A 14,570-nucleotide genomic window follows, 5' to 3' on the forward strand; every position below is an offset into this window, starting at 1 on the left:
ACCAAATAACTCACATCCCGGCCACCCCCTGCTGTCTTTTATCCCCTTTGGAAAGACAGCCACCCTTGCACGGCAGCCCGGTCAATGTCCACACCATGATTTCTGCCACGGGGCCCTGAGTGGCCGGGCGGCCAGCGCGTGGAGAAGAGCTCATGCCTTTCCACCTCAGACGCTGATGGGGTCAAGAGTGCAGTGCTATTATTTTTCTCTTTTAAATCTATAATATTTATAATATTGCACTTGATTCCATGTCACTGAAGTTAATGCTGCCCCAGTATTATACCTTAAAACCACGACGCGTCTCAGGCAAGTCCTTTGCGTCTCAATTCTGCAAATCAGCAAAGAAAAAAAAAAAAAAAAAAACCCAAACCGAAATATCCAGTCAACTGGGAGTCAAATACTGGAAAAAGGTGTCAAGTGGCCTCTTCTGTGGCACAAGGGACCCCGACCCGTTCCCGTGCTGTGGGGCCTGCTGTGTGGGAGGAGTTCATGCTCCTGACTCAGGTCCCCGGAAAGTGGGCTCTCCACGTGGGAGGTTCGATTCTCGCTCCCCTCCCGTTCCAAGGCGCGGTTCACGTCCTCAGCCTCAGCCAGAGAACTGTTTCCTTATTGCTGCCTGGGAGGCTGGGGGGCGGTGGAGGGGAACCCAGCCCCTGCGTCCTGGGGTTCCAAAGTCCACATTCAGATCCACGCTGGTTCTGCAGCTCCTTGCACGAGGGAGGGTGTATATGGCAGTGAAGAAAATCCTTGGCAACGAAGAAATGGCGTTTCCATCGGAGACCAGCCCCGGGACCTTTGCACTTTCCTCGACCCTAGGATCTTCCAAACGTGTGTAGTTAGCCGCATGCATGGAGGATATTAGCGGAGGAAGACGCAGCCAGGTGGGGGTCCCCTTCTCCAGGGTCCCAGGACGCACGAGGAGCCTTGGAGAGGGGCCGGGCAGGGCGCACGGCGGGGCACCCCCTCCGCCTTCTGCACCATCTCCGCGAGGGTCTGGCTGGGTCGTGCGTGGACCGTCTCAGGAGACCCCTCCCCAGGTCTCTTGCGGGAGCCCCCGGGGTGCAGGAGCGCGCGGATGTCGGTGCGCTGAGGAGCCCTAGGAGTGCAGGAGCGCGCGGGTAGCGGAGCACTGAGGAGCCCCGGGTTGCAGAGCATGCGGGTGTCGGTGCGCTGAGGAGCCCCCGGGGTGCAGGAGCGCGCGGTGCCGGTGCGCTGAGGAGCCCCCCCGGTTGCAGGAGCGCTGAGGGCCGCCGCGGCTCCGGGCCGTGGGAGGAGCTGGAAGGGGAGGTGGAGTGCAGGACGCGGTGCAGGCGGGGTGCGCGGAGCCCCAGGGTCCGGAGGCGCGCAACGCTGGGGGGCCGGCGCGCGGGGGTCAGAGCCCCAGGGCCTCCGCGTGCTTGCGCGCCTTCAGCCGCAGGTCGGCGATGCTGGAGTTCTTGCTGTTGCTTTTCGCGGCGGCGGCGACCACGGCAGCAGCCGAGGCGGACTCGGCCAGCGACGCGATGGGCAGCCCGAAGGGCGGCGGGGGGAACATCAGGTAGGGCGCGTGCGCCGCCAGGTGCGGGTGCAGGTGCGGGTGCGCGTGGGCCACGCCTTCCAGCTGCAGCTGAGCCTGGACCTGCGGAGCGGACCCGGGCGCGGTGAGGGCGCGCGATGGGGTCTTCGGGACCCTCCCCGTGCCCGCTGGAAAACCCCCAACGCGTCTCTTCTCCCCTGGGGAGCGTCACCCCTCCTCCCACTGTGCAGACCACCCCCAACCAGGCTGTTCCCTTTCCCCCTGGCCCAGAGCTGGCGCTGCCTTCGGGACCAGCCGGGCCAGGACAATCCAAAGCGCATCGGAGTGGGGTTCCCATCCGGGCGCCCACCAGGGAGTTCCAGATGCGCTCAGTTTGCCGGGATTCAGGGCCTGGACTTCAGCTCACCCCACCGCCCCCAAGTAGGGAACACCAGCTCCCCAGGCCTCTCCCGGGGACATCAGGTCCCCAAAACTCTCTTGGGGACAGCAGCTCCCCAAGCCTCTCCCGGGAACACGAGCTCCCCAACCCTTTCCCAGGAACACCAGCTCCGAAAGTGTCTCTACAGGAACACCAGCTCTCCAACCCTCTCCCCGGAGACACCAGGTCCCCAAGCCTGGGGGGGGGGGGGAGACACCAGCTACCCAACCCTCTCCCACAGGAACATCAGGTCCCCAAGCGTCTCAGCAGGGACACCAGCTGCCCCAAGCGTCTCCTGGGGACCCTCTTTCCCCAAGCCTCCTCCACAGAAACCAGGTCCACAAGCCTCTCCCCCAGTGACATCAGGTCCACAAGCGTCTCCCCAGGGACATCAGGTCCCCAAGCGTCTTCCGGGGATGCCAGCTCCCCAAGGCTCCATTGCGCAAAGCCACGCAGGCCTGCAGCCTTCAGCGACCTCATTTCACTGGCTCCTGCGTCCCAGAGACTGTGCAAGAGGTGGGCTCTGTCCCCAGCCTGGAGGCCACGTGCCCAGGACGGGGGAACAGGCGGGATATGGACCCCTGTCCTTTGGGCCGGAGCCCTGGAGACTTGGAGATCTCCCGCTCAGGGTCCATTTCTGAATTGTTCATTCACGATTTACACCTTTATAGCTGCCGCTCCCAGCCGCCACCCCCAGCGCCCTCCAACCTCAGCCAGCAGAGGCAGAGGCCAGACGTCTGGGACCTGAAGTCTTTCCGCAAACAAGCGCCCGAATAAAAACCCCCGACCTGTCCCCTTGGAATAAAACGGTCAAGAAGGGAGCGTACGCGTCCCCCCTGCCAGCCTCCCCCCCACCAACTCCGTTCCACCCAGGCTTGCACTCTGAACCCCAAACTGGAAACTGAGGCAGCCCTGCTGCGTCCAGCCAGGGCGCACGTGGGCACTGCCCTCTCTTCTCCTGCGACCCCGCACCTCCTTCCAGGCAGTTCCCAAATGCCCCCCACCCAATCCCCACGCTGAGCCAGAGCAGAGGGGTGCCCCTGGGAAGCTTGGGGGTCCGCAGCTGACTCCTGACGCCTTGGGCCAGGGAATCCCAGCGATGCTCCCTCCCAGGTCGGCTGGGAACTGAGCACTGTGTCCCCAGCTCAGAGGTGCACAGCCCAGGACGGCGTCCAGGAGCCGGCAGACGCCCCAGACCTTGGGTACTTGGGGGATTGGTGAAAGGGGATTCCCCTTGGGACAGCGGCTCCCCAAGCGTCTTTCTGGGACACCAGGTCCCCAATCCTCTCTCCCGAGAACACCGGGTCCCCAAGGCTCTATCCCATTTGTGATACTCAGGCCCACACATTCCACCTTTCTTAGCCAGGCAGACAGCCAGGAGGAGGCTGCCTGGCTGGGTGGGATTTCTCCCCACTCTGATCTTTGTTAGATTTCTGCTTAAACTTGCGTATGTCCACCTTTCCAAAGCCGGCTCTTGGAATTCACAGCCTGATATATATATATATATTTTTTTTTTTTTCTTTCTTTCTTTCTTTTTTTGAGACAGAGTCTCAGAGTCTCGCTCTGTGGCCCAGGCTGGAGTGCAATGGCGCGATCTCGGCTCACCGCAACCTCCACCTCCCGGATTCTCCTGCCTCAGCCTCCTGAGTAGCTGGGATTACAGTCGCGTGACATCGCCACACCCCCGGCTAATTTTTGTGTTTTTAGTAGAGACGGGGTTTCACCGTGCTGGCCAGGCTGGTCTCGAACTCCTGACCTCAGGAGATCCGCCCGCCTCGGCCTCCCACAGCGCTGGGGTGACAGGCACGGACCACCACGCCAGGTCCAGCCTGATTTAATACGTGCGAAGGCTCTTTTAAATGCTCCCTTGGAAAAGCCTACCTCCCCCACAGCGCCCACCCAGGCTAGCCGAGAAGTCTCTGGGAGGTCAGGATTTGGGAGCCAGCGCGGGGAGGGGCCGGGAAGCGGAGAAGGAGGAGGCGCCGGGTCCCCGGGGCTGTTCCGAGGAAGAAAAATGAGCTACCTGTTGGAAAGGCATCCTCAAAGTCCCCATGTTCACGTAGGGTGCCACCCGGCAGGCGTCTAGGTGGTTGGCAGTGCCCAGGATGACGCCTGTGGTGAAAGAGAAGAGGTGTGAATGTGGGGGTCCCCCCCAGGAAGGCCCCCCTCCCCAGCTTCAGGCTCCCACCTCCCTCCAAGCCCCGACACCCACCTTTATGCATCTGGTTTTCCTGTTTCCGGCACTTCGCTCTCCGGTTCTGGAACCACACCTTGGTGGAAACGCAGACAGAGTTGCACAAGGGTCTGAGGACTCAGCGCGGCCCCGTCAGGGACCACCCTAACCCTGCCAGACTCCACGGAGCCCCTCTGCAGCTCGGGGAGTCCGGAGGTAACTGATGCGGGGGCGGAATGCCGGCCCCTGACTGCCCCTCTGTGCCCACCCATGCATAACAGGCTACCTAGAACTGGAAATTGCGTGTGTGTGTGTGTGTGTGTGTGTGTGTGTCTGTGTCTGTGTGTGTGTCTTATGTTTGTTTGTTTTCAAGAGGAGACGGGGTTTCTCCATGTTGCCCAGCCTGGTCTCGAACTCCCGACCTCGAATGATCTGCCCGCCACGGCCTCCCGAAGTGTGGGCCTGACAGCCTACGGCTGGACACTGTGAAACCCGCTGTGCCCCACGGAAGTCAGTCCTGTGAGTCAACGCCGATGAATTTAAAATGAAAGCGTGTGTTCGGAGACCGTGGACATGCACTCTGCAACTTCGCAGCGTTCCGGGTGGGCACCCCGAACCCCAACCCCTGGAGACCCGGAGGGAGACCCCGACTTTCCACCTTCATACTTTACCCAGCTAGTGGGCGGGCAGATGCCCTAAGGGCTCCCGACCCCGGCCCCCAAGCCCAGAAGATGCCTTTCCCATCCCCGTGGCCTCCTCGGAAGCCCTGGGAGCTGCAGGGGCTCCATTAATATTACGGGACTCATAAACATCCCGGAGAGGGCACCCCAGGAACAGGAGGCTGTGCGGCAGGAGCCTTGTGCTCCTCTGACGCCTTCTGAGTCTCGGGGGAGGCCTTCGGGAAGTGGGGTGCAGCAGAACAGGGGACCCCGAGGAGCCTGGGGAACATCACGGGCCTCGTGTCAAGACTGGGGTGCAGATGCCACCCCCTGGCCTCCTACAGGCCCCGTCTGCTTCCTCGGTATTCAGAGTCTCGTCCGCCCCAAGGAAACCAGCTGGGAAAGGCAGGGAGCTTAGGGCCGCCTGGCAATCTAGAGCCCTGCCGCGCTCCCGCGCCGCCCCCACAGCACCCCGTGGCAGTGTCCGTCCCTGGATGACTTTTCACAGGTTTTCTGTGGCACTCATGCAGAGACAGACACGGTCGGCCACGGCCCTGAGGGTCCCGGGAGCTCCAGCTGTTGTGGGCAACAAGCAGCCGCCCCAGTGACCCTGCGAAGCAAACCTCAGAAGACCCTGGCAGTTTGGAAGCAAAACAGGCTGGTCTCGAACCCGGGACCCAGCCCCCCTCGGACCTTTCCAAATGCCATTTTCGGTTCCTGACTGGGTCCCCCGGGGACACGGGGCAACCTGGAAAAGTTTATCGTCTTCCCCAGCAAAGTCATCCTCACTACCCACCCCCGAAAAAAAAAAAAAAAAAAAAAAAAAGCCCCCAGCCTGGGGCTCATATTGAAATTCACCCATAATTGCCCTGTTTCCAAAGCCCGCCGTGAGACCCCCAAAGCGCACTGCCCCGCACCCCCGTGCCCCACGGCAAGCCGGCCACCCAGAAGCCCCTGGAAGGCCATTAAAAAAAAAAAAAAAAAACAGAATCCTCTTGAAATCTGGAAATCCTAGTTCACTCTCTGTGTGAGGGAGGAGAGAAAAAAAAAAAAAAAAAAAAGATTATGAAGAATAAAAGTGATGAATGAGGTGCCGCGTGAAGCGCTAATCAATCAGGGCGGGACTGATTCACGATCAATTCCAATTAGGGCTGAATCTGGTCACGGAAGTGTATTACAGTGTTTTAGACACTCATTTCTTCATTAAGGAGCAGTCACGGATCCCTTCCACCCACGCCACTAATGCGATTTCCTTTTGATTTCCATTAGAGACAGTAAATAATGACATTTAATTTAGCGCCGCGCCGTGCACCCGAAGATATGTGTTGTAATGAAATTACGGCCCGCCGCGCGCCGGGCTCTCATAACTTTCCATTATCACGCTGACAGCTGCGCGATATGACTTTCCCGGGCCTCAGTCAAAATAAAAGGTTAATGACGAACAGGGCCGTCTGCGGGCCCGGTTTATTGACGGCAAACTGCCACCGTCCGTGGAAACTCCGTCGGCTCCGAGCGGGCTGCCCGGTGCACCTGGAGACGTCACCGGAGCCCTGTGACATTCTGGGCCTGAACACGTCCCTCCTGGACCCTGACACCTTCTCGAACCCATCGATTTCTCAGGAAGACTTGAACCCTGCCGGCCCATCCTAGACGACGGGACACTTTTCCCCGGGGGTCATGGAGAATGATGCCTTTCATTCCGGTCCCGTATTTGTTTTTATGATTATTTACCACGGGGACACGTCCCCGGGCATCCCGGATCGATACCCTGTGGCTGCCTCTCTGCCAGACGGTGTTGATTGTAGGGGGCTTTTCGGGGTCTCCAGACACGCACCCCACCGTCACCAACGTTCTGCAAGTCTGCTAAGGTGCCAGCCCGTAATAGAGTCCAGAAAGAAAGAGTGTGGAATTAAATTACAAGTAATTTATTTTTATAGAAACAGTCCATCAACGGCCGGGGGTCTGTGAGACGTCCCGGGCAGACGGACACACCGGGACATGACATTCTCGTCATATCCCCGTTAGCGAAACTTTAATCTTTTCATTAATTTAATTGGGCCCGTCCCATCCATCTTCCGTGAGAGGCCTGGGCGGGCAGGAAAGCCCTTTCTGATCCAGCTCCCTTGCCTGGCCGAGGCCACCCGGACACAGCCGTTTTGGGGGACGGGGCTGTCACTAAGTGGAAGTCTTTATTGAATGCTAAGGATGCTCAGAGAGCCTTTTAAATGCAGCCGCCGGGAAAGACAGAAGGGAGTCAGGGAACCAGGGCCCAAAATGGATTTTTTTAAAGGAAGGATCTCAAAAGAGATGCTGCAGGAAACTCATCCGCATCCTCAGGCCCTAAGTCCCATCGAGGGAAACTTGTGTTTCAGTGGGTTGACCTGAAAATCAGCCCCATACAAATGGAAGGAAATCACAAGTTAAAAAAAAAAAAAAAAAAAAAAATATATATATATATATATATATACACACACACACATACATATACACACACATATATATTTTACAAGATCTTTTATGAACAATATATATTTAACTTCACTTATATTTTTTTCATGAAAAGTCTCCTAACACCTGCATGTAACACACGTATGTATAAACATACGTATTTAATTTCATTTATATATATATATATATATAATGGATTTCAGTGAAAGATCTTGTAAAACACTCCCCATCAAACGCGTCTGTGTTCCAAGCAAAATCGAGGGGAAAAGTGCTTTTGAATACGTTGACCTCGTAAATAATTCTACGGGAACCCGCTGGGGCTAAGCCCTTTGAAACTCTGAATGGATCTGTCCCCAGTGGGCAATCTTAATTTCATTTATTTTTGAACGGGTCCCGAGGGTCCGGGGATCCCGACCCTGTCTCTCTCTCTCTCTCTCTCTCTCTCTCTCTCTCTCTCTCTCTCTCTCTCTCTCTGTCCTCTCTCCTCGCCCTCTCTGTCCTGTTTAGAACCAGGAGCAGTTGAACTTGCAGGGGGCTAACGTGTCAGGCGGGGGCTGGAAGGAGCCCCTTGCAACCTGCTCTCACACCAGCACCCAGGAAATAAATTCATCCATTTAAGTGGATGTTTGCAATACCGAGGAAGCCTCTGGCCCCCCCCGTCCCTCTGCACAGGCCCCTGCTCCTGGTCCCCATTGCCTGCTCAGATGGGGCACTGTGGATTTCCAGGTCTTTCTGGGAGCCCCCCAGGCCTGGGCTCATGGTCTCCCCTCATCCAGATGCCCAAACTGTCCCTCAGAGCTCCCGGGTGCAGGAGGGAGGAGGCGTTGTGGGGAGCGGAGGAGGCGGAGGCAACAGGAGACCCTATTTCTGACCACCTAGGATCACACTGCAGCCCTCTCCTTTCATCCTGAGCACCCCGAGGAGCCTGTTAGGATTCCTCACGATCCGAAATGCAGGCACCAGGGAACACAGACGGGAATCAGGGGCCAAGATACATGTTTTTAAATGAAAGAGTTTGTAAAACCGTCTGCATCCAAAGCATCTGTATCTTCCTGTCCTAAGCAGGATCGAGGGAAACCTGGCTTGGAAGGGGTTGACCTGAGAAGCAATCCCGAGGCAACTGAAGGGGATCAGGGGCATATATATATATATATATATATATATATATATATATATATATAATTTACTTTTATTTACTTTTATTTTATATTTACTTTCATTTTTTATATATATATTTATATTTTATATATATATATATTTATATTTATTTTATATTTACTTTTATTTTTTTTTCTGAATGAAAGATCTTGTAAAACGCTCTGCCTCAAACCTATCTGTATCTCCATGTCCCAAGCAAAATCGGGGGAAAGTTGTGTTTGAATGGGCTGACCCAATCATCAACCCTATGGGAACCCAAGGGAATCAGCGGTCAAAATATATAAACATTTATATAAACAAATATATATTTACACCAACAAATATATAAATATATATAATATATATACAAATAAATACATATACACATGCATATTTGTATAAAGAAATGTATATACAAATATGCATTTCGTATAAATAGATATACAAATATATAGAAACAAATACATATATACTTGTTTGCCCTTATATATATATGTATATGTATATGTTTGTGTTTATATATATATACAGACATATATACAAATATATCTATTTGCCTTTTCATATGTATATACACACACATATACAAATATGTGTTTGCCTTTATATATGTATATCTACAAATGAATATATACAAATATGTGTTTGCCTTTATACATCAATATATCTACAAATAAATATATACAATATGTTTACCTATATGGAAAAAATATATCTACAAATAAATATAAACAAATATGTTTGCCTTTATATATAAATATATATTTCATATGCTTTTATATATATATGTTGTATGCCTTTATGTATATAAATATATTTTTTGCCTATATATACATAAGTATGTCATATGCCTTTATATATATAAATATATATATTTTACATGCCTTTATATATATATATAACTGTGTCCTATGCCTTTACATATAAATATATAGTGTGCCTTTGTATATATATAACTATGCAGTATGCTTTTATATATATAAATATATGTTTTATATGCGTTTATAACTATGTTGTATGCCTTTATATATATGTATATATATTTTTATATGGCTTTATATATATATAACTATGTTGTATGCCTATATATGTGTTGTATGACTTTATATATAAATATATATTTTTATATGCTTTATATATATAAATATATATTTTATGACTTTATATGTATATATAACTATGTAGTATGCCTTTATATATATAAATATATATTTTTATGACTTTATATGTATACATAACTATGTACTATGCCTTTATATATATAAATATATATTTTTCTGACTTTATATGTATACATAACTATGTAGTATGCCTTTATATATATATAAATATATATTTTTACATGCCTTTATATATATATAACTATGCAGTATGCCTTTATATATGTAAATATACATACAAAGGCAACCTTATATATACATAAACACATACACACACATAAAGGCAAACCCATGCATCCGCTCATCCAAATATATAACATACACATATCTACGTGTATACACGTATTTGTCTGAGCTTCGTGCAAACCAACCCGGGGAAGCCCCGCCACAGGCCGCAGGCGTCTCCCGGAGGCCGCGCGCCCCGCGCGCCCCGCGCGCCCCGTGCGCCCCGGGTCCGCGCGCTCCGGGCAGGGCGCAGGTGGCGCTGGCGGCGCGCCCCGCGGGCCCCGCGTTCCTACCTGCACGCGCGCCTCCGAGAGCCCCAGGCGCTGGCTGAGCTCCTCCCGCATGAAGGCGTCCGGGTAGTGCGTCTCGTCGAACAGGCGCTCCAGCTCGTTGAGCTGCTCCAGGGTGAAGTTGGTGCGGCTGCGCCTCTGCTTCAGCTTGGCCTGCCCGTCCTCGTCCTCCGACTTCACGTCCTCGCGTTTGTCTTTGCATTCGTAAATCCCTGCGTGGCGGCGGGGGGCGCGGGGCTGAGCCGGGGGGCGCCTCTCCAAAGACTCCCGGGGTCCCCTCCGCGCGCGCCCGCCTCCCCCCGGCTCCGCGAGCGGGTGCAGCGCGCAGACAACCCGGCACCGTGCGCGCATCACGGGGGGAGGGGGGGGTATTTTTGCGCAACGCGGCCACCCCTTCCCGTGTCCCGCGGTGGAGACGGGGTACCCCGAAAACGCAATGCGCCTTTACGCAGGGACCGCGTACACCCCACGCGGAAAAAGCCGAGCAGAACACTCGCTTTTTTTGGATAACAACCTTGTTTTCTTGGCCTCCTCACCAAATCGTTTCCTCAATTATCCACTTCTAGTGTGTTGACGTAACCTAACCTTGTTATTATGATGATTATTCTAAAGGAGACTGGGGTGTCAAATCATACTTTGAAAGGAAATTATTATTATTATTATTATATTATTATTTTCAGGAAGAGTTGCCAACTGTGGGGTGCCTGGGAATGGGAAGGGCAGGTTGGGGATTCTAGGTCCGCGGAGAGACGCTATCCCCTGTTACAGCGCAGCTGGGCTTGGGGGTGGGGGTCCCTCCGGGGTCTGGCCAGCAAGAATCCCCTCCTCACAGAACCTGTTTCTGACCAGAACAGCTGAACCCCCTATGAGGAACGCAGCAGCGCAGCCTGGGAGTCGAACCGCGTTCGGAGAAATCTGTCTTTCCCAGATAACCCGCGGTCAGGCGCGCAGCCACCCCACCAGGGTGCCAGAAACGGCACTCCGTCCCCTCCCACAAACGGTGACCTGGCTTTATTTGCTGCGGGACAGGGAAGGGCATGGAAAGTCCGCTCTCAGGCGCTTCCAGCTGAAAAGCGTTTTGTCCCTCATGTAAGACAACCAGAGCCTGACTACGCCCTTCTTCCACGCAGGGCTGCTGACAGCGGCTCCTCCAACGCCCCTCGGTTCCCATCTCAGGCCTGCTGGGCACAGAGGAGGAGCCCCGCGCGGCCTAGGCTGGTGTCAAGGGTAAGACGCTGACATTTGGAAGTTTAGCCTTGAAAGAGTCTCAGAGGCCCCGGGTCACCCAGAAACTTGCAAAGCTGTCAAATCCAAGCTGTGTAAAAGGAACGCGGTACAGGCTAGAGTCGCCTTCTCTCTCTGTTCCTTCCACCACCCACCCCAGGGCCTCCCGCGATCTGGATTCAGCGCCGGCCTCTTATTCCAGCACGGACTTCAGAGCCCCTCTGGCCTCCTAAAACGCACGTGCTTCCAAGAACACGGCGTTCCTTCCCGACCCTGAATCCTTTTCCTGGAGCTGCCCCTGGAGGTGCCTCCTTCATTTCTCTTCAGTGTGAACCCCGGAGATGGAGGCCAGCTGGTAAACTGGGCTTCAGAGGCTGCAAGCAGCCGCCTGCGGGCTTTGCAAAAGCCACGGGTGCCAGGGAGTCCTCACCCGACTCTCTAACCTCCATTGACCTCCAGCATGGGACACAGCGCTGGTGGGGTCTGTCCCTGTGCAGTCAAGGGGAAAGCGCAGCGGGGGACTCACCCTCTGTCCTCTCCTGGATCCCCGAATTCTTATTTTACGCTTTCAAACGGCTTGCTTGGAGTAGACTTTGCTGTGGTACCATGGCCGCACCCCGGGGACCCGCGGCCAGAGGGAAGAAGAGAGAGGCCAGAGGGAGAAAATCCGCGCCTCCGGGAAGGACAGCGGAAAAAGGAACCCCACAGAACGGGCCGCTGCGCCCTGCGAACCGTCTGACATTCCTTCCACGAATGCCCTAAAAGTCTGGGGCTCAGCCTCGCGTCTAGGGAAGGCGACTGTCTTTGTACGAGCCGCAGGGCTGGGTGCGCGCCTGCGGAGGAACGGCGGGCTGAGCCGGGCCGGCTCTGCGCGCCTGGACTCCCGGCCACCGAGCACTGGTTTAGAATTGGGAACCAGCCTTTTGCCTTCACAAGCTCAAGTCTGGTCACCCGTCTCCCCGCGCAAGGCCACCCATGACCCCAGAACTCTGCCACCCACACCCAACATGCAGGCCCCGGAAAAGCTGGTAGCCCCAGAGTCTCAGGAAGAAGGACCTTCGCGGAATGCGCCCTGCGCTCCCGCCTCTGGAAAGCCATCCACGGAGATGAGCTTCTCTCTCTCTCTTTGTAATGAGAAATCATAGCTGTTCCTGGTTCCTCTGCAGTGGAGCCCCTGACCCCTTTTCGCTCGTTTCATTCTGAAGCTTTTCAGAGACCAGTTGGTCTGTTTGGAGGGAGAGGTGGGGTCGACACGGCCTCTCGCACCCCGATTTCCCCCACGGGGAGATCTCCCAAGGAGGGTTCTGGAACAGCAGCTGGAGCGCAGCCCCCAGGGCCGGCCTGCCTGCCTGCAAACCCGGCTCCTGCAACCGGCCTGGAAGCCCCCAGCTTCCCGGGGCGCCCCTCACGCCCCATCCAGATCCCGGCCACCTGCGGGCACCGGACTGGTTTTGATTTAGACAACAGCTTTCACCGACATCCAGTCTCGAGGATCAAAGGGGGGAAAAAATAATAATAATAAATTGTTTCTTAAAGGAAACGGAAGCAGGCAGGTCGGGGCCTACTTCGTCTGTTTGCCCCACGCAGCGTGGAGGGTAACCCGGTGTGTCGGGTGGAGAGAGCTCCCCTTTCCGCGTGGGTGACCTGAGATCCAGGGCGGACACGCGGAGACGGAGGCAGAAACCCACACCCTAAGGCGCCAGGCCCCGGCGCGCCGCGACTCACGCGTTTCATCCCAGCACTTTGCGAGGCCGAGGCGGACGGATCCTCTGAGGTCAGGGGTTCGAGACCAGCCTGGCCAACACGGTGAAACGCCGTCTCTACTAAAAACGCAGAAAAAATAGCCGGGTGTGCCCGGTGGGTGCCTGCAATCCCAGCTCCTCGGGAGGCTGAGGCAGGAGAATCGCTTGAACCCGGGAGAGGGAGGTTGCGGTGAGCCGAGATCGCGCCACTGCACTCCAGCCTGGGCCACAGAGAGAGACTCTGTCTCAAAAATACGTGTTTATAGCAGGCCCGACGGCCACCAGGATCCTCGGCAGCCCCGTGTCTGCGCCCACGCGAGGGGGTTCGGGTCTGGGGGCAGCGCGCAGCCCCAGCTCCGATCCTCCTTGCACCCCGGACTCCCATCGCAGAGACCTCCCAGCTTCTCCAACGGCCTCCACTCCTGCCTTCGTGTCTTTCTTAGGAAAATCCTAGCCTCGGGGCCTTCTCCTCCTAGCCGGAGAGCCGTCCATGTGCGGCCGACTCCGTGGGGCCAGGCACCTCCGAACCCCGGGAGGGGACCCCGGGGAAGCCGCGGGGCGCGCGGAGGAGCTTACCTTCCGCCACGCGCGCGCTGCCAAATTCCTTGAGCTTCTCCTTCTCATTGTCTAAGTGCTCCTTGAACAAATGCACGGGGCAGTGGCCGGAGCCCTCCGTCAGGTCCTGGAGGCTGGAATCCGACGTCCCCAGCTCCCGCGAGCGGGCGGCCAGGCCGCTCTCCAAAACTTCCCGGTAGGTGATGGAATCCTTCTTCCCGCCGCCGCCGCCGCCGCCGCCTCCCGCGTTCCCGTCCTTGGTTTTCTGGTCGAAAGATTTCGATACAAAAGCCGTGAGCTCTTCCATGGCTGAGGCCGGCGGGGAGGAACGTGCGCGGCGAGGACTCCAGGAAGCTTTGGAGGCGCGGGGGCCGGGGGGTGCGCGCGTCTCCCCGCGCGGAGGAGGGAGGAAGGCGGCCCGTGCGCGCGCGGGTGGATCTCCAGCGCTGTTATTTACGCCTTTGCATTGGAAATCTCGCTATTTATACGCGGCGACCTCGCCCAGCCCCCCGCGCGCCGCCTGTCTCGAGCAATTACGGGAGTCTCGGCTCCGCGCGCAGGGACTCGGTCTCTCCCCCACCCACCCCAAGGCCGGCAATTGGGCTTCTTGTCATTTCATCACCGTTTGGCGTCGCGCAAAGAGGTGCAAAGAGGTAAAGATCCCGTTTTTCTTTCTTTTTTTCTTTCTTTTTTTTTTTTTTTTTTTTTGGCAGAGAGCGCGCGCGCACCACCAGCGCCCCCCAAGACCGGTACCCGCGTTTGTGTTCCCTCCGTGCCTGCCGCGCAAAAGGAAACTGGACCAGGACTTCGCGGGGCTGGAGAGAGGAGGGTCCCAGCCGTTCCGCGCCCCCCTCTCTTCCAGGGGAGGAGCGCACAGCCCGGTGCCTGGACCGTTCCAAGAACCGCCCCCCCTTTCCCAAGGCGGAGATGGAGAGGGGACCGGGGCGCGCCGGGGACCCGCGATTTGGGAAGTTGGAGGCTGCGCGCGTTTGGATGGAGGGATGGAGACGCCGGCTGAGGCCC

At 55.5% G+C, this 14,570-nt stretch overlaps 1 protein-coding gene across 1 annotated transcript; it reads right to left on the minus strand.

Annotated features, from left to right (window-relative positions):
- Positions 1–1,372: 1,372 nt before the first annotated feature.
- SHOX (SHOX homeobox) lies at positions 1,373–13,854 on the minus strand. The gene is made up of 5 exons (XM_039463508.2): positions 13,569–13,854; positions 10,030–10,238; positions 4,147–4,204; positions 3,958–4,046; positions 1,373–1,618 (listed from the first exon to the last, which is right to left on the minus strand). Exons 1-5 carry the CDS (start codon positions 13,852–13,854, stop codon positions 1,373–1,375), a joined length of 888 nt encoding a protein of 295 aa, XP_039319442.1.
- Positions 13,855–14,570: the final 716 nt, after the last annotated feature.

This window comes from Saimiri boliviensis, chromosome Y (genome assembly GCF_048565385.1).
Source record: "Saimiri boliviensis isolate mSaiBol1 chromosome Y, mSaiBol1.pri, whole genome shotgun sequence".
Classification (NCBI taxonomy): Eukaryota; Metazoa; Chordata; class Mammalia; order Primates; family Cebidae; genus Saimiri; species Saimiri boliviensis.

Excerpts from the sequence above, each read along its gene's own strand:
- SHOX (XM_039463508.2), bottom strand. The coding sequence starts at position 13,854 with ATGGAAGAGCTCACGGCTTTTGTATCGAAATCTTTCGACCAGAAAACC. Across the intron at positions 10,239-13,568 it reads CAGCGCGCGCGTGGCGGAAG|GGATTTACGAATGCAAAGAC; the intron begins GTAAGCTCCTCC and ends GCCGCCACGCAG. Across the intron at positions 1,619-3,957 it reads TGAGGATGCCTTTCCAACAG|GTCCAGGCTCAGCTGCAGCT; the intron begins GTAGCTCATTTT and ends TCCGCTCCGCAG.